The 22,308-nt window shown below is 42.6% G+C and overlaps 1 protein-coding gene and 1 non-coding gene across 3 annotated transcripts in view; one reads left to right on the forward strand and one right to left on the reverse strand.

The window, feature by feature from the left end:
• Positions 1 to 8,362, forward strand: part of LPAR3 (lysophosphatidic acid receptor 3) — a 74,579-nt gene extending 66,217 nt beyond the window's left edge. For both annotated transcript variants that reach the window (XM_036108864.2, XM_078072816.1), the window contains exon 3: positions 6,580 to 8,362. In XM_036108864.2, the coding sequence (XP_035964757.1) occupies positions 6,580 to 6,905 (326 nt within the window). In that variant the 3' untranslated portion in view covers positions 6,906 to 8,362. The remainder of the gene's footprint in view (positions 1 to 6,579) is intronic.
• Positions 8,363 to 14,477: 6,115 nt separating this feature from the next.
• LOC118546214 (small nucleolar RNA ACA64) lies at positions 14,478 to 14,601 on the reverse strand. Its single transcript, XR_004922488.1, has one exon. It is a non-coding gene; the product is annotated as a small nucleolar RNA ACA64 (small nucleolar RNA).
• Positions 14,602 to 22,308: the final 7,707 nt, after the last annotated feature.

Raw genomic sequence — 22,308 nt, forward strand, 5'->3', positions numbered from 1 at the left:
TTTCTGTTCTGTTCTATTTCATCTTTTAGAAAATTGCTGGTTGCAACCCACTAAATTGATTTCACAGCTCACTAATGAGTTGCAATTGAGTCTGAAAAAACCTCTGATCTAGCCTTTCTCAATGGGATTCTTTTATGAACCATGGAACATAGAACTATTTCTTAATCTTCCTAAGGTTGCTGTATGACTCCTACCATTCTAGATGCTTGGAAGAGAAGTTAATTCATTACATATAATGGACACCTGAGGGCAAAGGCTATGGGGTCTGATCTTTACAATAAATCCAAACTCCTGAGTGTTGTGCGCAGGGCTCTTGCTCAGAGGTGCCTGGGTGTGCGTATGTGTATGGGGGCGGAGGGGTGTGGTGAGAAGGTGACCGTGAATAGGCAACATGGGTCTGCCCAGGTCGTCTCAGACTTCACCGTACTTACTCAATCCCCTCTCTGGGTTAAAACCATCCTGAACTATTTGGAATTCCCCCAGCGCCTCATGCTGTGTCTCACCTCTGCGTGGCTGGTCTTAATCGTCAACACTCCACTCGCTCAACTGGTTGTCACTTCACCTGAGACTTTCCTTGACCATAGTCAGAACTGTCACACATCGCATCCAGGTTCGGACTGGACGCCATACCAATAGCAGATGCTGCAGCTGCTGCGGTACTGGCCGCGTGAGGCCTCTTAGGGAATCTCACTCACCTTCAACCGCCTCATCTCGGCGGCTACTGAGCGTGGGGCTCCGTATTTACTTCTGAGGATACAGGCTGGTGATGAGTCACAGCCCACATCCTTAGCAAGCTTATAACAGGCCTGAGAAAGAGGATATATGTATTAAAAACTACCTCCAGTTGAGCCCAGTGCCCACGAGTTTGATGGGGGAGTCAGGCCTGCGTTCAAATTATGACTCTCCTATTTGTTGGCTTCCGGACCCAAGACAAACTCTTGAGCTACTTCTACACTTTAAATCACCGTATGCAAGATCGGGCTAACAGTAAAAGTGGCAGCCTCACAGGGCTGTGAGTGTTAAATGACCCGTGCCTGTATCGCCGTGAGCGCAGAGCTCTTGGGAAATGTTAGAGTGAAGTAAGCAGGTGATGTGCTCAGTGCCACGTGGCTGTTGGATGGGGAAAGTGCCCCATGAGTTGAGAGGAAGGAATGATTGCTGTGGGTTGGACAATGGGAGAGGTCCAGTGGAGAAGGCAGAATTTGAGCTAAGCTTGGAAAGAAAAGTAGACCGTAGATTAGGAGGCAGGAAGGCATTCCTGGCAGGGCAAACCAGAGAGCAGACAAAGGCCAGAGGAGGACGTGCATGCCTTGCCTGTGGTCTAGTTGTGCTGCTAGTGTTCACACATTTATTTATGTATATGATGTGCTCAAACATTTTTCCAAATAGAAGCTGAAGGTATTGACCTCTAGAGATGCTTATTTGCTTATTTTTAAAGAATTCTGCCCCCTCTCTCTTTTCCATGACTTTTTGCTAAGTCTCTATGGAGTCTACAGTTTTGCTGACAGGACGGCTTGAGTAAACCGTTTTGAGTCAGCGTAGAGAAATGGTGTACAGAACTGGCTGTGCATCATTACCAACCAGGGAACTTCTTCATCCTACAGATTTCCACATCCCACCCCAGAGGTTCTAACTCTTGGGTCTGATGTGGGTCCAGGGAATTTGCATTATTTTTTTAAATTTTATTTATTTATTAGAGCGTGCGTACGCATGAGCGAGAGGCGAGGCAGAGGGAGAGAGAGAGGGAGAAGCAGGCTCCCCCCACCACCCCTGCTGAGTGGGGAGCCTGAGGTGGGTTGGTGGGGCTCCATCCCAGGACCCTGAGACCATGACCTGAGCGGAAGGCAGATGCTTAACTGACTGAGCCACCCAGGTGCCCTGGGAATCTGCATTATTGAAACCTCCCCTGGTAATTTGGATGACCAGCCAGGTTTGGGAACAGCTAGCTCAAAGTATTCATCTCTATCAGTTTTTAAACATACCGTCTGATAATTGTGTCCGGGAAACAAACAAGTCAAATTTGTTTGAATTTTATTGGGAGTCGAAATTCACAGTTTTGTAGAATGTAGCAATTTTCTACTTGGAAAAGAATTCAGAAACCACTTAACCCTATCTCTCATTTAGGAAAAATGCCTTCCTTTTGTGCATCTCAGGATGATCCAGGCAAAGGAGGTGTTCTGCTGATGAGAGGCTCTCTGCCCACTCAACAACCAGTTCCCCCCGTAAATAGCTTCATTTACTTAGAAAGAACTCTTACATCCAACTTTTGCCCCTTTGTACTTTTCCCTCTGTTTCAGGGTGACCTTCTGGAATGGCCTGGGACAAGTCTGTGTGTCCTCTATTTGATGGCCTTTCAGGCTTTTGAGACAGTTAGCACATGGTGTCTTTCTTAAGCCTTTTCTTCTCCAGGAGGAACATACTTGATTTTTTCCACTGGTTCCCAAATAGACACCTTGGATCCACCCTTATTTGTGAATGCCTGATGAAAAAAAGGGGGGGGGGGGATTAGGACTTGTCATGACCTCTCTTTGAAACCTCTGCTTATTCCCAGCTGGCATGGTCTTAGCATTGAGTCTAAATACTCAAAAAACATTTTCATTAGTTTTTTCTTCCAAAACTTCTTGGAACTTGATAGGGGACTGACTGATCTATATTTCCCAGGATCCATCATCTGCCCCCTTTGTAAGAAATAGGCCAGTTGCCCATCTGTTTGTTTATGACATCCCCTGTATTCTCGAAGAATTTCTCCGAGATTACAGACTCCCAAGGCCAAAACCATTCCCGACATGTTCTTCTCCTTCTAGATCGTGGAAGATTTGGGGGCCTCATATCTAGCTGCCGACATACAGTAAGCCCCCCCCCCACACACACACAAAGAATGAAGTGTTAGATGAACCTTGCATCTCTGCTGAGATGTGTTTGGTGGGGGAAGGAGGCTGCTGGGTGGAGGAGTCCGGAAGCAGTGTCTTTCCCTGGGGTTACTGCCCCGAGTGCGGCCATCACCTCAGACAGCATGCCGGAGGGCAGCCGAGGGTGTCTGGGCAGTTCTGTCAAAGAAGACTTGCCTTCTGTTGTTCTTGGCAACAGTATAGAGGAAAGGTCAGCAGATTTTTGTTTTTTCTTACTCCTACAGCCAGCCTATATTTTTCTTGGAATTCTTTCTCCCTTCCTCCCCCCCTTCCTCCCTCCCTCCCTTCCTCTCCCCCTTCCTCCCTCCCTCCCTCCCTTCCTCCCCCCCTTCCTCCCTCCCTTCCTCCCTCCCTCCCTTCCTCCCGGACAGAAAACCTTTATGCTAGCAAACCAAAGCATGACTTAATTGTTATATATGTAGCTTCACAGTCAGATATGACATACCACAGATGGGACTCTAAAAGCCAGAAGTACCCTTCTCCCTCCCCCATCACTCATTTTAGGAATAAGATTCTCTGTCCATTGCTGAACAGCCTAGCATGTGGACGGGAGTACAGCCTCTGGTGCCAGGCTGCCTGGGTTCAAGTCCTGGCTTTTCCATTTATCAGCTCTGTGGCTTTGAGCCTATTACCTCGCTTCTCTGTGCTTCAGCTTCCTCAGGTTTAAAAAGAGAGTAGCATTAGTATTTTATTAGGTAGTGTTCATAAGACTCCTAGGGCTGCCATGAAGATTAAATGGATAATTCACATAAAATTCTTAGAACAGTGCCTGACATATATAATCATTGCTCAATGAAAAGTTTGTCAAGTGTTGATTGAATGAATTATTGTATGTAATTCAATGCAAATGGAAAATATACAGGAATTACTGCATTGTGAAAAACAAGACATCAGTTTGGAGACTTTATTTAGAGTGTTTAGGTCCCCTGACTAATCTAAACCAGAATTTTGTTCTGGGGTGGGGGGAAGCTTTTATGATTTAAAAAAAAAATGATTTTAAAAACAGTTTTTAGGAAAGCATATTGGCAATTTACTTTTATCCTTTTTTGACATGTGTATGTGTGAAATAATATCATTCAGACAAAATTATAAACACCATATGTATAGTATAAAGAATAACACTTAAAAGAATAAAAAAATAGGGGCGCCTGGGTGGCTCAGTCGTTAAGCATCTGCCTTTGGCTCAGGTCACGATCCCAGAGTCCTGGGATCGAGCCCCGCATCGGGCTCCCTGCTCCGCAGGAAGCCTGCTTCTCCCTCTCCCATTCCCCCTGCTTGTATTCCCTCTCTCGCTGTGTCTCTCTCTGTCAAATAAATAAATAAAATCTTTAAAATAAATAAATAAATAAATAAATAAATACTTTAAAAATGCCTATGTACCTGCCATCCAATGTAATAGAACATTTCCAATATATTCAGCATCGCCTATGTGGACCTGCCCCAGTGACCACCCTCTCTTATGGAGAAATAACCGTATCATAAATTTCATGTCAATCATCTTGCTTTTCCTTATGGTTTTTTACCACATATGGAGGTAATGTTAGGCATCAAATTGTTTAGATTCACCTGTTTTTAAAAAATAATACCACAATTAACACTGAGTTTGATTGTCAGTATATTTGGATTCATTTCCAGCATCTCCTTTTGTTCTTTCTTTGTCCCACTTTCCTATGTTTGACTTTTCCCCCCCTCCTTTTTTTATATTGAGATCTTGCTTTCCTTCCCTTTGGTTCCATCCTTCCCCTTCCATTGGTTTGGAAGTTATATACTCTATTAAATTTTGACATGCATATTTAACAAAGTATGAAGTTAATCAATATTTTTCCCTCTTCCCCATTAGCATAACTCAGTGTTGGGCACCACTTTCCATTACTTCTGACCCCTTACAACCACCCACACAGTCGGAATTGTTATCTTTATTTTATAAATGAGGGAATGGGAGGGTGCTTGGGTGGCTCAGTCAGTTGGTTGAGCTTCTGACTTTGGCTCAGGTCCTGATCTCAGGGTCCTGGAATAGAGCCCCTTGTCAGGCTCCCTGCTCTACAGGGAATCTGCTTCTCCCTCTCCCTCTGCCCCTCCCCCCCCACTCATGCTCACGCGTTCTTTCTCTCTCTCTCAAATGAATAAATTAAAAAAATAATAATAATGAATGAGGGAATGGGGGCTCAGAAAAGTGCAGTGATTTGCCTCATTTTTGTAGCTCATAAAGTGAGGAGCTGGGCACACCTGTCTGACCCCGAGGCTCATGGCATTTTATGGCCTCACACAGCCTTTTTATACTTCTTGACTTGACTTGCTTATTAGTGTATCTCTCAGAACAAAGATAAAGCGACAAGAGGAATACTGTCCAGGACTAATTCTAACCGGTAAGAATAACTAGCTGGTGCTGTGATTTACAGACTTGCTTGTTTATTCTGTCTCCCCATTAGCACTTTAGCTCCTGGAGTGCATAGTCTTTGCCTCATTTACTGTCTAGTGTAGTAAGCTCACAAGGAATGTTTATTGAATGGATAAGCAAGGGCGTTTAGAAATGATAAGGACTTTGGGGGAAAGAAACCATATCACAGTATGGAGAATAGGTCACATACCATAGTAGCCGAGAGCACAGCCTATGGAGAAAGACTGCCAACATTCAAAATTAGATGTCCCTTACAAGCTGTTTGATGGTGAGAAAGTTACTTAACTTTCCTTGCACCTCCCTTTCCTGGGGATGATAACAATGCCTACCTCATAGTGTGGTTCTATGAGTTAATAAAGGAAAGCATTTACACCAGTGCCTGGCTCACAGTAAGCATGGTATAAACGTGAGCTCTCACTGTTATCCAAGGTGATGGTGACAAAGTAGGGGAATATTGAACTTACGCCTCATATTTTAGGAACAACATGTCGGAAAGCTTTAGTGGTAAGCTAAGTATGATCAGATGTCTAGTGACTCAGAAGACACTACCCTTCATGTGCAGTTGGTGCTAAAATCGTGCTAAATAAATAAATCTGCTACAAGCACATCGCTATCTCATCATGAAACAGGAAGATTTATTTCTGACAACAACCGACAAGAACAAAAAACTTAATCCAAAGCAGAGAATTAAGCAGATGGCCTATGAATATGTCAAAAAGAATACTAGTGCTTACTCAGCATCAACATGGATTTATAAAGAATAAAATTTGTGAGCAGGTAACTTAGTTAAGAGACTAGGAGAAAGCCATAGATGCAGTGTGTCTTCTTGTCAGGAAAGCATTTAGAACATCTGAGGTAGAGAACCGTGGAGCCTCGGGCTAAAGTTGTGAGGTCTTCCCACATATCCTCCTGGCGTTTGGTCTTGGTTTTCTCATCTGCTAAGCATGGATGATGACTACAGCAGCCTCCTAGTGTGCTTCAGAGAGCTGACGGAGATAAGGTGTGTGGAGTGCTTAGTAAGTGGGAGGTAAATGTGAGCCCCTCATGACGAGCCCCGGGTAAGCAGATGAGTTGAAATAGAACACGGTGAACAGTCAAGGGGTGCCCGGCTGTTGGCCTCTAATGAACCCAGGTCTCAAGTGCTCAGAGGAAGGGTGGAAGTTTGCTTTGCAGTTGTCAGAACAAACCCTTAAGGTCCTTTGAAGCCACTGACTGAACGCTGGGCCAGAAGAAACCTCAGTAAGCAGCCCGCTTCCTTTTGTCTCCCCGCAGGGGCCTTCGTTGTGTGCTGGACCCCAGGCCTGGTAGTTCTGCTGCTCGACGGCCTGAACTGCACACAGTGTGGGGTGCAGCGCGTGAAAAGGTGGTTCCTGCTGCTGGCGCTGCTGAACTCCGTCATGAACCCCATCATCTACTCCTACAAGGACGAGGACATGTACAGCACCATGAAGAAGATGATCTGCTGTTTCTCTCAGAAGGACCCAGACAGACGTCCCTCCCGCATGCCCTCTACCATCCTCAGCAGGAGCGACACGGGCAGCCAGTATAAGGAAGATGGTATCAGCCAAGGCATGGTCTGCAACAAGAGCAGTTCCTAAGCTGCGGGTGTCCCCCTGCCCACCAGAGCCTCCTCTGGGAAAGGAGCTGTTAAGAATGGCTACCTGTCTCTAACAACGCCCACCTACAGTGTTATTTCAGGTCTAAATTAATCCCTGGTGGATTTTTAAAAAAATTATTTTACATAGTTTCCAAGCATGGGCAGTAAAGAGGGGACACAATGCATTTGGAGAAAATGCACAAAAGAGGGAAGACAGCACAGTGGGACCCTCAGTGACATCCTTGGAACCGCTTGGAGCACCATTCTGGGCCCTGCTGCCATCTTGTAGCCATTCTTTGCGTTTTAAAAGGATGTTGTTGATAAAGGGCGTAGGCCAAGATAAATAATAATGTTACTTGAGCCACTTGATATAGCTGCTTGGGAAGCCTGTGTAGTTCTTTCTGTGTGCATTTAAAATTTTGAAAATGGCTTCAGCTATGATATTTCTTTCCTCAAAGAAACCGTGGCCAGTAGCTAGGTGTTCAATAGGAATCTCAGAATAACAAATCAGTAAGGGCTCTAGGTTTGACTTGATTTTAAAAACTAAAAGAACATTCTGAGGAAGAAGATTGAGTTAATAACAAAAAAAGGTAAATGTTAGAAACTTCTCTTGAAGCAGAAAGAAAGGCCTTGATGTGGTCGTCTAAGTGTGCATGGGATGTGTATACACACCTGTATGTTTATACATCTCTAGTTTGTATTTAAAGACCTCAAGGACAGTGATGGTGAAATAAATTCACTGGCCATCTAGACCGTTCAGTCTAGGACTATAGCTGTAGAAATGACCTGTTGTGTTCTAAAAGAAAAGAGAAAGAGGTGATTCATTTGCAAACAGACATACAGATATACAGCTGAGTAAAAGGTATGTTGATAAATTGGCTGAATTCCTTTCACATAGGATCAAATATGAGCTTGACTTGAGTCCTTATTTTCAGTTACCTCCATACCACCGGTGGCTTGTCAGACTTAGTATGTGGAATAATTTTCACGTTTCATATTTTCCCCACAGTTAGAGACATATTTCTGGTACTTGTCTTACTTCTGGACTGAATTTTGATCTGAGTTCAATTTTAAAATTTTCTCCTTCAAAGAACTAAGTAAGCAACATGAAAGGCAAGTCATTAAAAAAAAAATGTCATACACATAGGCTACTGACCAAAGTTTTTTATGTAAAGCATTTAGAATATATTCTGATTTTAAAATCAGAATAACTTCAAGGCAGTTATTATAGTATTTATGTAGTTTGCAAAAGAAGTTTACATTTTTTTGCTATTGTGATATAACATTTATGTGCGAGAACTACTTGTAATAAAAGGATTTGAGAAGTCATGCTTTTTAGATATAATGGCCTAAAATAGAGAGTATTATGATTGGAAGGTGTAGATTTCACAAACTCCATGTAGTAAGTGGGTCTATCTGAAGCTTATATCAAAGCTACCGATAAAATAAAACAATTTGTTCTCTCTTGTTGAGGTGCATCATTGCTTTGTGTATTTTCTAAGTAAAAATAGAGTCTGTAGTAACTATAACACACAGTTCTATTGCAGAAGAAAAATCAGATTTGCCATGAAGTACATACTCTCTTGATGTTTTATGTAAGCATTTTGAATCTACAGCTGGCCAAAGGGTGGAAGATTGAAATTGAATTCCAGTCCCTGAATAGCTACTAAGGGATCTTTAAAGGTTTTATTTTGAGGAAAGCACCATTTTTAGTACCCTGCAGCAGAATGTCATATTCAGAATAGTGTCTGGAGGGGATCCAAGTGTGGAAATTCGTGATGCAAATATATAGCTTTTGTTTTTATATGCACACACATATCTCAGAGATAGTGCAAGAGTAGAGAAGTTGTGTGTATTTGGAAATGACAAGTGGCAACCATCACAAGGTTCACCCAGGGCATGGCAAGCCATCTCTTGGAGAAAAAATGAAGAAAGTACATTTTTCCTCAAATCCTAGGACCCCAAGCTTACCTGCAAGTCATTGAGAGGATGGTTCTAAAAATTCGATCTAGACCTTTTCAGAAACCAACCCTTGACTCAAAACATGGACTAACCCCTAGCCAAACAAGATTTAATTTTCTTAGATTTGTAGCACTGCCCAAGGTGTTCTCATATATCTGTGTTGGTGATGGAATTTGGTTCTTTGTGAGGACTGCCTGCTTGGAAAGAAAGAATTTTTGGAAATAAATTGAAGATTTTTGGTGAAATCTTTTTAAAGTGAATGGTAGACTTTGGGCCATAATGTGATCTTGAGAAACACTAAGCACTGAAACAATTTTGGCCCCCATTTATGTAATTCCAAATACAAACAATACTAAACCACAGGATAAACGTAAGCCTCTAACAAAGCTCTCATTGCCCTCACAATTGGCCCTTTGATGCTTTTTATAAATACTAACAATCAAAATTTAGAAATTTCACTGCCCAGTTTTACTGGGCATGCTGAGCACATGCCCAGGCCATGGTTGGATGACCCAGGATCCAGGCCTGGCTGAAGTCAGCAACATCAGTATCAGGTGGCGGGCGGTGGGGGAGACGTGGGAGCAAGTGATACAGCTCTGTTCAGCTGCTGATGCCACCCCACATACTACAGGGCGTGTCATGTCCTGGGTCTGCAGACTAATTTCATGAGGTTGGAAGTGTTTTGTGCTTATTAGCCCATTAGTCCTTTAATCATTCGGGGTGGGGGAGAAGAATGCTCGCCCTCTTTTAATTGACTGAATAGCCATAATGAAGGTAAGCCTGTGAAGACACCCGTGAAGGTGACTTGGAGACAATCTTATTAGAACCTGGAGTAAAAATAACCAAAGTGTTATTCTACATGATGATCCATCTCACTGTGTACTAAAAAGAATTTAAAACTTGCAAGCACAGATCTGACTTCTGGGATACTTACCAGAGAATTCTATCCCCTTGGTGGACTACTAAATGTGATACTGAATTGGAAACCCCTAGGGCTCCTTCCAGTTTTACACATTGTCTTTCAGGCATCGCATAGGGGCTAGAATCACCTAAAGATATGAAAAAATTTTAAAGTAGGGGAAGCTGCATTTTGTGTGAGTGATGCTCTCTTGAACACATCACTTAAAATACTCATAATTTAAGACCAGTTTTCACAGAAGAAGAATGTTAGGATGGGAGATGCTGTTGCTGTGGGGGTTGGGTTTTTTGGGGTCCTAATGCTGTATTTTATTTTTACAGCATTCTCTCCTGTGCTTTTTAGAGTGTGCTCCCTCCAAAATTAACAGATGGTAAACTATCAATGGTAATGATTAAGAGTTGGGAGTGTTTTATCATATATAACTTCTGAGCTAAAGGTTTATAGTGCAAATGACAGTACAATGGTCACCAAAATCATATGTGGAGGTTCCAACGGACATCAGTAAGAATGTGGGTCACATTGTGCTAGGGATACAATGAAGTACCTTTGCATGCCAATCCACAAACACGGTTTGTAATTCATTGGGTCAGCCAGTCTTGGAATGCACAGTGCTTGCCAGCTTTTTAGAGAGTTGCAGTTTTGTACAGCAAAACTTTATGAAATTTTTCTATATCAGCAACTTCAAGTTTGAACAATTCAAATTTCCATAAACCATCTGTTGTATTTGTTACTGAGATTAGAGCTTGCACATTCTATATTAGTCATATGGTTATATTGAAAAAGTGGGGAGGAGGGAGGCTGCCTGTCACAAGCCCAGGTTACATGTTTGTACATATTAGAAAATGCTAGCCCTCCCTCAAGATACTCAGCTTGCATCTATTGGAAAATCATCTGATATGCTAACTTTGTTAGGACTTTACTACTACATATTAGAAAATTATACTAATATATCTGCATGTCCACAGTATGACTGGCATACTTAGAGTTGTTCAGCTCACTACTCACACAAATATACGTGACAACCATCTTAAAGGAATCAGTAAATTGAAATTCAGAATACCGGGGTTCCAATTTTTGTTCTGCCCTAAACTGTCAATGAAACTCTAGATATGATTGCTGGCTTACTAAATGAGGGGCTTAAATGACCTATAAAGACCTTTTTAGCTCCAAAATTCTGTGATTCTATACATCACCTCCCACATACGAATCATGGAAAGAACCCTACCCTAAGTCTTTGGATTCTTTGGATTTCTCTCCTTGTGTGGGGATTTCAGAGAAGGAACTCAGTTTTCACTTATTAAAATGGTTCTCAAGCTTGGGGAACCTGGGTGTCTGCCTTCAGCTCAGCATGATCTCGGGGTCCTGGGACTGAGCCCCGTGTTAGGCTCCCTGCTTATCCCTCTCCCTCTGCCTCTAACCCCATTTGTGCTCTCTCTCAAATAAGATCTTGAAAAAAAAAATGGTTCTCAAGCTTTAGTGTACGCTAGAATCACCTAGGGAGACCATCTAAAATCTATGCAGGGCACCTGGGTGGCCCAGTCTGTTAAGCGTCTGACTCTTGATTTCAACTCAGATTGTGATCTCAGGGTCATGGGATAGAGTCCAACATCTGGCTCCCTGCTCAATGCGGAGTCAGTCGGCTTGAGATTCTTCCTCTCCCTTTCCCTCTGCTTCCCCCATATGCACGTGCTCTACCTCTCTCAAAAAAATAAATATTTTTAAAAAAATAAAATCTATGAGATTAAGGCAGGTGTGAAATGTGTAGTTATAAGTCCATCATCAATACAGGAGAAAGGATTTCTGGAATAAAATTGAATTGCTCATCAAAATGGAGAACCTAAGAGACCTGACGGCCTGCTTATGTGTGCTAAAGTGAACTTAAATGTGAAATGTGTGAACTGCTATTTACTCCAAGGCAAATAGAAACCCACATATTTATTTTCACATTTAACCAAAATCTTTGAACATTCTCTACGTGCTAGGGAACAAATAAAAAGTCCTGCCCTTAGGGGTGCCTGGGTAGCTCAGATGGTTGAGCATCCTACTCTTGGTTTCAGATCATGTCATGATCTCAGGGTTGTGAGATCGAGCCCCGTGTTGGGCTCCACACTCAGCACAGGGTCTGCTCGAGATTCTCTCTCCCTCTCCCTCCCCCTCTGCCCCTCCACCCCCTGCTCGTGTGCACTCTCTATCTTTCATACTGAATAAATAAAATCTTTTTTTTTAAAGTCCTGCCCTTAAAAGAATTAACAAAATCATAAATCAAACATATATACAAATAATCTAAGGGAAATAAAGTGAAAGGGAGTTGAAGATATTAAAGAGGGACATGAATGGATGTAGCCATCCTCAAGGTATGACTTTGGAACATTGGTGACATTGGTGTTATATTTTTTAGATCTGGCCTCTGTGGTATAATGCTTGGTACAGAATTACCCAAGACCAGGTAGAAGAGAAGGAAATCACATCAAGGGGCTACTCTTGGGGTTAAAATGAGTTTACAATTTATGGGTTAGGGATCTGTTACTGGTAATCTAAATTAGACTTGTGTTTCTCTTAGGTGAATGTCTAATCACAGGTTTATATAAAGTGGGAGATGGGACACCTCAACCAGGCTTCAGTTAGGAAAACAGAAACCATTCTGGGTACTTGAAGCAGGAAGGTATTTTAAATAGGCAATTAGGCACTTATAAAACAGTTGGAAAGGCTAGAGGAGCAAAGGGAAGGGAAGCCCATAATTGGCCCTCAGGTTTGCAGCTAACTTTCTGGGATATATTGCCACACTGCTCAGGAACTTTTGGAAACTGCCTCCTGAGGCAGGTAATTTGTGAAAGGACCCAGAGGCCACCACAAAATCTCACATCTGCTGCTAGAGGAAGAATATGGCTTTGGCTTCCCTTCTGCCTTCCTCATCTCTCATAACTGTCTGGCACTGGCAGCATCTAGATTGGGGTATTTGCTGGCTTTGCGTTCTGGGAAGTATGGTTCCCAGCCTTCCAATCTTTCAGATTTAGGGGAGATAGAAAAGATCAACATTACAGCTGACTGCAAATAGCCAATCCAGCACAAGGAGAAAGGAAGAAGGAAGGAAAGGGGGACTTCTTGGCTTTTGAGAATTTCCCCTTTCTGAAATATGTGTCCTTTAGTTTGTCTTGACTGAAAGTAGAGGATACAGTTAGTTCTGGAATAAGGGGTGAAAGTTCTCTAAAAAAATAAAGTGTTGGTACGTATAATTTAGGGGTTCCACATTTTAGCATATGGATCTTCTGAAGGCTGAATGGGAATAAGACAAAAAAGAACATAAAAGCAGAGTTCATTTATTATTGGCTATTCATTATCCAAGCCTGTGATATCAAAGTTAAGATTAGAACATGAGAAATAAAATATTTGTGTCACAGTTGATATACAACCATGACAAATACAGCTCCATTCAATCTTTCCTTCAGGTTCAAATAGTGAGTAGAAGGGGATCTTTTTTTTTTTTTTTTTTTTTTTTAAGGAGTGAGCCGAGGTAGGTGTAAAACTCAGATTTGCCAAGTCATTTAAAAGTCAGAACTCAGTGTTTCGAGGTCTTAAAAGATGTAATGAATCAACCCCTTCCTGAGTAGACCAGTCATAGATCTAAGCTTCAGAGTTTGTGGTTTGCTTGGGGGAAAGTAACACTAAAGGTTCTTTTTTTGACAGAAATTAGGACCTGATAAATGCATCTTTGTGAGGAAGTTGTAATGTTGGGATTATCTTGAATTTACAAATGGGGAAACTGAAGACCACAAGATTGAATGAGTATGTAAGATACACAGTGACTAAATCAAGGATCAAACTTAGCTATTTAAAGTTCTTTAGATTTTCTTCTCTATTCAGAGAACAGTCCCTAATAGCTGTATATGACTTCAGATTTCAAAAAGCCAATGTTAATTAATAATAGGTTAGCCATTTTAGGGATTAAGAATGCTTATGCTCTTTGAGCAATACAACTTCTGAGAATGGTTCTAAACTAGGAAAAGGCTTTGTACACAAAGGTGGTCAAAACAACATTTCTAACACTGGAAACTTCTAAACAATGTAATTATTCAAGCACCGTGATAAACAAATGTAAAGCATTGTAGTCAAGCACACGGACTCTGGAATCCTATTGCCTAGGTATCTCAGCTTTTTCACTTGCTAGCTACATGACTCTGGGCTAGTTCCTCTTTGGGCAATTCCACCTATGATGGGCTAGTTGTGGAGATTAAATAATGTCAAGCATTTAACACAGTTTTGGGGCACTCTGTATGTGTATTTATTGTTACGGATGGAATACTGTTCAGCAGTTTTAAATTAAGGGCATGGTTAATCTAATAATATTGAAAAACATGTACGATGGAGGATTTGCTGACGGATTTGATATGGTAATGAGAGATGTTTCTTAAAGAGACTTTTAGGGTTTGGGTTTGAACTACTACAAAAGCAGAATTTTTCTCTTTCTTTCTTCTTTCTTTCCTCTTTCTCTCTTTTTCTCTCTCTTTCTCTCTTTCCTTTCTTTCTTTTTTTTAACAGCTTTACTGAACGTTGAGAACTTAGCTCCCCTTACCCCCATGGTGCGGGCGGTGTGGGCTTCAGAGTCGGGGCATCCGGGCATCCGGCGGGCAGACCGCGGGTCAGGGGTCAGAGGCCAGAGCACGCGCACGCGCGGTGGGGCCCCGGAGCAGCAGCGCGTGTGGGGGCCTGGCTTTCACCTTCCCGCACCGACGTGGGTAGTGAGCTGAGGTCATTGGCGGTTCTGCGTGGCGAGTCTCACTTGGGTCCACGGACAAAGCCACAGGTGGCCAAAGCCAATGCTGAGCTCCCAGCCACCACCCGCGAAGCCGTGCGCGGGGGGTCTGGGGCACGAGGAGCGGACCTACCTACAGCCTCCAAAAGTAGAATTTCTTCTCTCTGAAATGGAGAAGTCGGTAAGAGCAGGTGATTTGGGAGTGGGTGAGAATCAGGAATTCAGTTGTAGTGTGACATTTGATGTTGCAGAGACAAAACCAGGTGGAGATGTCGGGAAGGCAGCTGGATAAACAAATCTGTGTCCAGGCTGGAGAGGTTAATCTGGGAGTCACAGTATATGAATGGCATTTAAAGCCATGGGGTTGGACTAAATCACATGGACAGTGAGTGTAGATAGAGGTAATAAAAGGTCTGAGAACTGACTCCTGGGCATTTGCAATGTTTGAGGTCGGAGAAGAGTCTGTTAAGAAGACAGAAGGGGCAGCCAGTGATGTAGGAAGAGAACCGAGAGGCAGTGAAGACCCAGAGTGATCAGCTGTGTAAAATGCTGCAACGGGAGGCTTGAGAATTGACTGCTGAGTTGGCCTTGGAGGTTTTGGTGGCCTTGACAAAGCTGTTTCAGTGCAGTGGTGGGGATGAAGGCCTGACTGCAGGGGCTTCAAGGGACACTGGGAGGAAAGGACTGGAGACAAGTGAGGACTAGCTCATTTTAAATTGTTTTCTTTTCCTAAAAAGGGACCTGCAAGGTGGGGTAGTAGTTGGAGGGGCATGTACAGTAATGGGGGGCTTATTTTAAGACGGGAATTATTACAGCATGTAGTCACTGGTGGGAATGGTCCGGTAGAGAGGGAATAAGTGATGATTCAGGAGAGTTGTGGTGATTGCTGGAAGGAATGAGCTCCAGGGTCTAAGTGGAGGATCTGGTCTGTCACAGCAACAGGGACATTCCATTCACAGCCAGAGGAGAGAAAGCAGGGTATACATGCAGGGAGCTGGGAGATGTGCCGATGCGGTGTGTTCAGGGTTTTCCTCCTGTCTTATCGGTGAGTGCTGCGGACCGTTAGTAGAGGGTAATGATAAGGCAGGAGGACTTGAAGGGTTGAAGGGGAGAAGAGGAAGTGAGAAGTCACGTCCAGGAGAGTGGGACAGTGAGTGGACGAGGGAACTCAGTAGGGTCGCCACACCAAGGCCCACCTAGTGAGGCTAGTGGGCACAGATGTAAGACCATTCAGAAAGTTCATGTGTTTCCCTTCAGCCTGTCTAGCTGCTTGGCTGCAGTCATGGTATAGACAGAGCACGGAATTGTCTGTCAAGTCATGTCTGGGCTCTGTCCCAACCAATTAAAGCAGAATCTCTGGGGCTTGGGCCGCACCCTGGTGTATATCTGAAGTGCTCGCCGTGTGCAACCAGGCTTGCATGGATTAAAGCAAGAAGGTTAAGGGAAGGTTCACAGAAGAGCCTGAGATCCAGGACATCCTGCTGTGAAAAATTCAGTGTCTGTTTAATTACCTAAGTATAGACTTGAAATTTAACTGAGAAAAGGAACCCAAGAGGGGAAACTAACCTTGAGTGAGTGCCTACTAGGGTTAGAAATTGTGCTGTGCACCTCACACGCTTAGTCTTGCATACGATAAGAATTAGGTAAGAATCTTGGAGATAAGAATTTTTAACCTCTCCTTTATAGTAAAGAACCTGAAACTCAGGTGATGTGAGTGGCCTTCAGCAACCCTGCTAATAAGTAGTAAAGCCAGGATTCGGCTGTGGACCAATTTGCTCTAAAGTTTTTGCTCAAGATTCCGTGAAAGATAGGAGACTAAAGCCGTGTGTTCAAGGAGGAAGTGGGTTTTGATTTTGGACGTGTAAGAGGGCTTCTCAGCTGGAGGAATACTCAGAAAAAAGACCTGGAGGCAAGAAAGAACATGATGAATACAGGGATTATTCAGGGAGAAGGACGCCTCCTGTGGCCGGGTGGGTTGAAGTAAGTAAAAGAACAAATGATGCAACCGCAGCAAATAAAGGAGTTGGGGGAGCGTCTGTCCTCAGTGGCCAGATAGCTGGACAGCCTGCCAATGTACTGGGGGCCCAAGGAAGCTGCACTGCGGAACTGCTAAGCAAATGTTCCCTGCATTGTTTGTACAATTCATTATTTTTAAAAAATGATAGCTGTTGGGCCCATTGAGATAAAAGGTGGCCTCTGAGTATAATCTCATTATCATCTGTCACCATGGCTGGGGAGCTTTATGTGTCCACAGAATCTCAGAATCTCTATTTCTCTAGCTTTAATCTCAGGGTCGATATCCCAGCACAGCACTGCTCATAATAAATAGCTAGTAGTAAATGATAAAGTAGGCTACTGTGTTTTATTTTATTTGGCTTTCAAGCCAATCAATTTTATAGCTGTCTGTTTGAGTGCTGAAAAAAAATTCTGGAGACAGCAAAGAATCATATGAAAAACTAGAACACGCTGACAAAATGAATCTTAATCTCCCCGGCTTCTCCCATGGAAAGAGGCCCTAGGTAGACTGTTGATTATGCATCTAATAAGGCGGCTGTTCATGGAAATGATCCTTTTGATTGGTTTGCAGAATAACTCTATTTTATGCCCCTTTGGCCGGTGATACAGCTTCTCATATGCACTTGTGTGGTATACTCAGTGATGACATTGGTTTGCTTGCCTTCTGTCAGCGATGTTTTTTTTACTTTGAGAATATAGAAAATCATAGTTCCTGAAATGATAGCAAAAGAGAGAGAGGGAGAGAGATGAAAAATAGAATAGCATCTGTCCTCAACAGTACAGCTGATTAAAAAGCTGAATCTACTCTCTTTCTGCCTACTATTCTTCTTGGAAATATATGTGGTTCAAATAAGGTGGAAGGTGTCTTCCCTGTCCTGGGGTAGAAAGTCTACACTTTTGAGTTTTTTTACGTTACAGGGGAAAAAAAAGAAATATAAATGATCCAATCAAAAACTATGCCATAAATTCAACAAAAAAGGCAACTTCTAAGTATAAATGCTATGCTTGCCTGTGTTTCAAGTTTCCGACCAAGAAAGTCTATTTGGTTCAAGTCATTCATCAGTGCAGCAGACACTATTCATTCATTCCCTGAGCAAACTTTATATTATAGAGTATCTCCCATGAGTCAGACAGTGTTCTGGGTATTGAGAAAAATGCCAGGGGAAGTAAGATAGACCCTGAGTTCAAAAACAGCTTACACTAGTGACTAAGGCTCTTCCAGTAGATATTCATGGGACAAGAAAGGGACTAATACTCAGAGGTTGCCCCCACTCTCCAAAACGTATGACCAGAGTTATGACTATTCAGAGTGCCGTTTGGATTGCCTTTGTACAGCTTGCTGGGTTGGTATAAAATTCACTGTTGCTATGGCATCAACAGGAAGCTTCCTGAGAACCAGTGACTGCAAGGGCATTTGCATGTGATGTGTATATTTTATGTAGATTATGTGAATGAATTATAGGCATACTTTTAAAAAATTATCATTGCTACCCTGAGGTGTATTTCGTGATTTTTATTTCCTTTATTATTTTTTAATTATGAAAATCCATTTATATCCTTTATGGAAGTCTATGCAGAAAGGCAAAAGATGTTTTGCCAGAGAGGAAGAGTCAGGGGAAACTGGGAGGGCTACGGCAGATGTAACCCGAAGGGGCTCACTGTCATCACGCAGAGGACATCCCCAGAGTTAAGTGCAGACTCTGGTGCCATGGAGGACGACACAGCTGCTTGGTTTCCAAGGAACACATTCTCTTCATTGCGCCTTCTCGGTCTCTTTTGCTGGTTTCACTTTTCTCCCTGGCGTCTTAATCCTGGTGGGGGCCACCACTGGTCCCGCTTTCTTTTCCTTCTACCTTCACTCTTGGTGATATCATCAGGTCACACAACGCTGAATACCGTCTATATGCTGCCAACTCCCAAATGTATATCTATACCCAGGACCTCTCTCTTTCTGTCTCTTTCAAACTCTAAACTCGTGTAGAAAATTCCCCTTCAATGTCTAGTCGTCATTTCCTCTCACCCAAAACTTGCTCTACTCACAGCCCTCCCCATCTCAGTTGATAGCAATACAGTCCTTCAGGTTGCTCAGGTCAAAAATCTTAGCGTCTTCCTTCACCTCTCTTTCCTCACTCCCCACATCCTATATATCAACAAATAGTGCTTTTCAGCATAAAAGCAAAATCTGACCACTTCTCACCACCTCCAGTATTGTGTTCTGGTATGAGCTACTTTCGTCTCTTGTCTGGATTCCTACATACCCTCTGATTGGTCTCCCTGTTTCTACCCTTCCCTCCTACTGTCTAGTCACACTGTAGCCAGAGTGCTCCTTTTAAAATAGAAGCCAAATCATGTCATCCCTCTGCTCTTGGCCTTGTGATGGCCTCCTGTCTTATTAAAGTGATGCCAGTGACCTTCATTATCTAGTCCTGTCATCTCTCTACCTTTTTCCCTTCTACTCTTCCCCTCTCTCACAGCACTCCAGTTACACTGTTGTCTTGTTTGTCCTTGAACGTGTCAGAGATGATCCCACCTCAAGGTCTTTGCACCGTTGCTTCCTCTGCCTGAGGTGCTGTCTCCCATATAACTGCATATGGCTTACTCCCTCACCTCCTTCAACTCTTTACTCCAGTGTTTCCTACTCCATGAGATCCGCCCTGACCATCCTATCTAGATTTCAACCTGACCCACTCCTGGCACTGCCCTGCCCCCTTCCCCTGCTCCATTCTTTCTATAGTACTTTTCACCTTCTATAAGGCTCCCCTCACTAGAACTTAAGCTCCGTGAAACAGGGATCGTTGCCTGTTTTGTTCAGTCATCATCCCAAGCACTTAGAATAGTGCCCAGCAAATAGTAGGTGCTCAATAAATATTTGAATATAAATAAAAATGAATGAATATATAATATGCAGGAAGGAACCTCCTTTTAAGGAATATTTCTATCTATACCAAATTTGTGTTCAAATAGTCCCTAAGGAAACATGGAAACACTCTTCTGAAATTCTAGTATTCTAATCACTAACATTTTTTGTGTGGTTGTTATAAACTGGGCACTGTGGGAAGTACTCTGTGCGCACCATCTCTTTTAGTCCTCACAACCCAATGAAGTGACTTGGAATGATGTTACCACCATTTTATATACAGGGGTACACCAGCTCAAAAAGACTAGGAGTTTTCCCAAGCTACCAGCTTATACGTAGAAGAGTTTCTTTACCACTCTACAATGCCACCTCCTTTAAGTAAAGACCTACTGTTGAATTAGTTCATTGAGATTCATTTTTTCAATAGTTTGTTCAAAGTCTTTAGAGAATTCCTAACCAATTGTTTGCAACTGGCCATAGAAAGACCTTAGAAGTATGACCGACTAGCCAGGCAGAGCCATAAGAGAGATACAGAAATTCAATTGGATACTGTTTTAATAACCCTAGATATTAATGATTTTAACAGATTGGAAGGCTATGAAAAGAATCCAGGATTCTGTCAAGTACAAATGTCTTTATTTATTTATTTATTTATTTATTTATTTATTATTTTTTATTTTTTTTTAAAGATTATTTATTTATTTGACAGAGAGAGACACAGTGAGAGAGGGAACACAAGCAGGGGGAGTGGGAGAGGGAGAAGCAGGCTTCCCGCCGAGCAGGGAGCCCGATGTGGGACTCGATCCCAGGACCCTGGGATCATGACCTGAGCCGAAGGCAGACGCTTAACGACTGAGCCACCCAGGCACCCCCAAGTACAAATGTCTTTAGAGATAACCATACAATATATTTATATACGTTAAGAGTCAATAAATGCAAAACCTAATCAAGTAAAGTGTGTAGTCCAGGTGGAAGGAGGTTAGTGCAGAATGCTGTGAAGAGATAAAGAAATCCAGTAAGACAGAATGTGAACTCAGAGCCGTAAACTATGAGACAAGCTCATCTGAAAGGCACTGATAGCGGTGCTGTAAATAGAAGTAGAAAGTCCTATCAGTGTTGCTGCCAGAAAAGCACTCAGCTGCCACCTCTTGGTGTTACCATGGTTCACTGGGATGACAAGCCCCTTTGTGGGTAGAGTGGGTTGAATGGTGCCCCCCACCCCCGCCACGTCCAAATCCCTGGAATCTGTGTGTGCTCCCTTCTTTGGAAAAAGGATCTTTGCAGATGTAATAAAATTAAAGATCTTGTACTAAGATCATCCCCCAGTGGCCCAGTGACAAATGTCCTTATAAGAGACAGAAGAGGAGGCACACAGAGAAGGTAATGTGAGGATAGAGGCAGAGATTGGAGTGCTTTGGCTTCCATAAGCCAGGGAAGACAAGGAATGCCTGGAGCCACCCAAGCTGGAAGGGGCAAGGAGGGATTCTCCTCTCAAGCCTCCACAGGGAGCAGGGCCCTGCTGGCACCTTGATTTCAGACTTCCAGCCTCCAGACTGAGAGAGAATAAACTTCTGTTGTTTAAGCCACCCAGTCTGTGGTCATTTGTCACAGCAGCCCTAGGGAACCAGTACAGTGCTTAAGTATCACTCAACTCCAGGCTGGTTTAGATTTAAGTACGGATGTGTTTAAGGAAGTCAACCTGTTGTATATTAATATTTTGTGTGAGGGAGAAGCATATATTTAGTATTTCATGTGCCTGTAATGTTTGAGACAATTTGACCTAATATTAAAATGAACAGAATTTAAACTCCAATGTATAATGTATGAATAATTGTTTTAGATTTTTAAGTTATACTTTTACTAAGTTTATATATACAGTATTGCAATATTTAAAAGGTTAGCCCTCCTTGTAAGTTTGGCTTATTACTGTTCTTTGTTATTTGAGTACCCAGGAAGTTATGTTAGTTCAATCAAAACATTGAAGTAGTAAAAAAAATAGAATACATTGATTTATAAATGCAATTTAAAATGCTTGAAGGTATTTGCTTAGAAATAGGATCACATATTATTCAAAGGCCTTTAACATAGTTTAAAAATATATGACAGGCTATATATAATATACAAAGAACAGTAAGATTTGATGCAGAAATTAGAAGCTTCAGGAAAAATTAGTTTTTTTAATCTGTAACTTTAATAAATTGAATATTAATTTTCAAAAACAATGTTAACCTCTGAATCGTTTTTATTGCCTCAGAACCACTCGAGGGCACCAAAAAGCTCACATTTAATAGAAGCAACATAAAAGAAACTTTCTAACTATGTCCTCCTTCAGGAACAGGGCCAAGGGAGGCAGTCAGCAGGAGTGAATCAGTGTTGGGACAGTGTGAAGGTGATCTGTGCTCTGGTGGGAACAGCAGAAGGCCGTGAACTTCGCTGGTGGGTGCCTTTGTTCTGAGTCAAAGCGTTCCTTGGCACGCGGAGGAACATCAGGTCCAAAGGCCTCTAGTGACTGAACAGATAACGTGAGTTCCATCAAAGCTCAGCTCCGCTCATCCCTGCCTCTCCTCCCCAAGACAGTGCAGTGAGTGTGGCGTTCAGGCAAGCGTTTGATGTTCTTAGTTTAATTTGAGGAACCAACTCTGCCCCCACAGAGAAAACCATAGAATGATCATTTTGAAATGGTAGCTATTTCTGGTTTTAGTACTTAAATTCTCATTCACTGCTGCACGTATCGTTGGTTTCCTTACATGTGGCTGCTGGTCCTAATTTCCATTTGCTTCCACATTGGGCCTTTGGTCAGGTCCAAATGGTAGAGCCCTGGGCAGGTGCCTTCATAACCTGGAATACAGGGTGTGGTCTTCACGTTACTATTATCAGTAGTCAGAATCATCACAGTGGAT

Source organism: Halichoerus grypus, chromosome 5, assembly GCF_964656455.1.
Source record: "Halichoerus grypus chromosome 5, mHalGry1.hap1.1, whole genome shotgun sequence".
Taxonomy (NCBI): Eukaryota; Metazoa; Chordata; class Mammalia; order Carnivora; family Phocidae; genus Halichoerus; species Halichoerus grypus.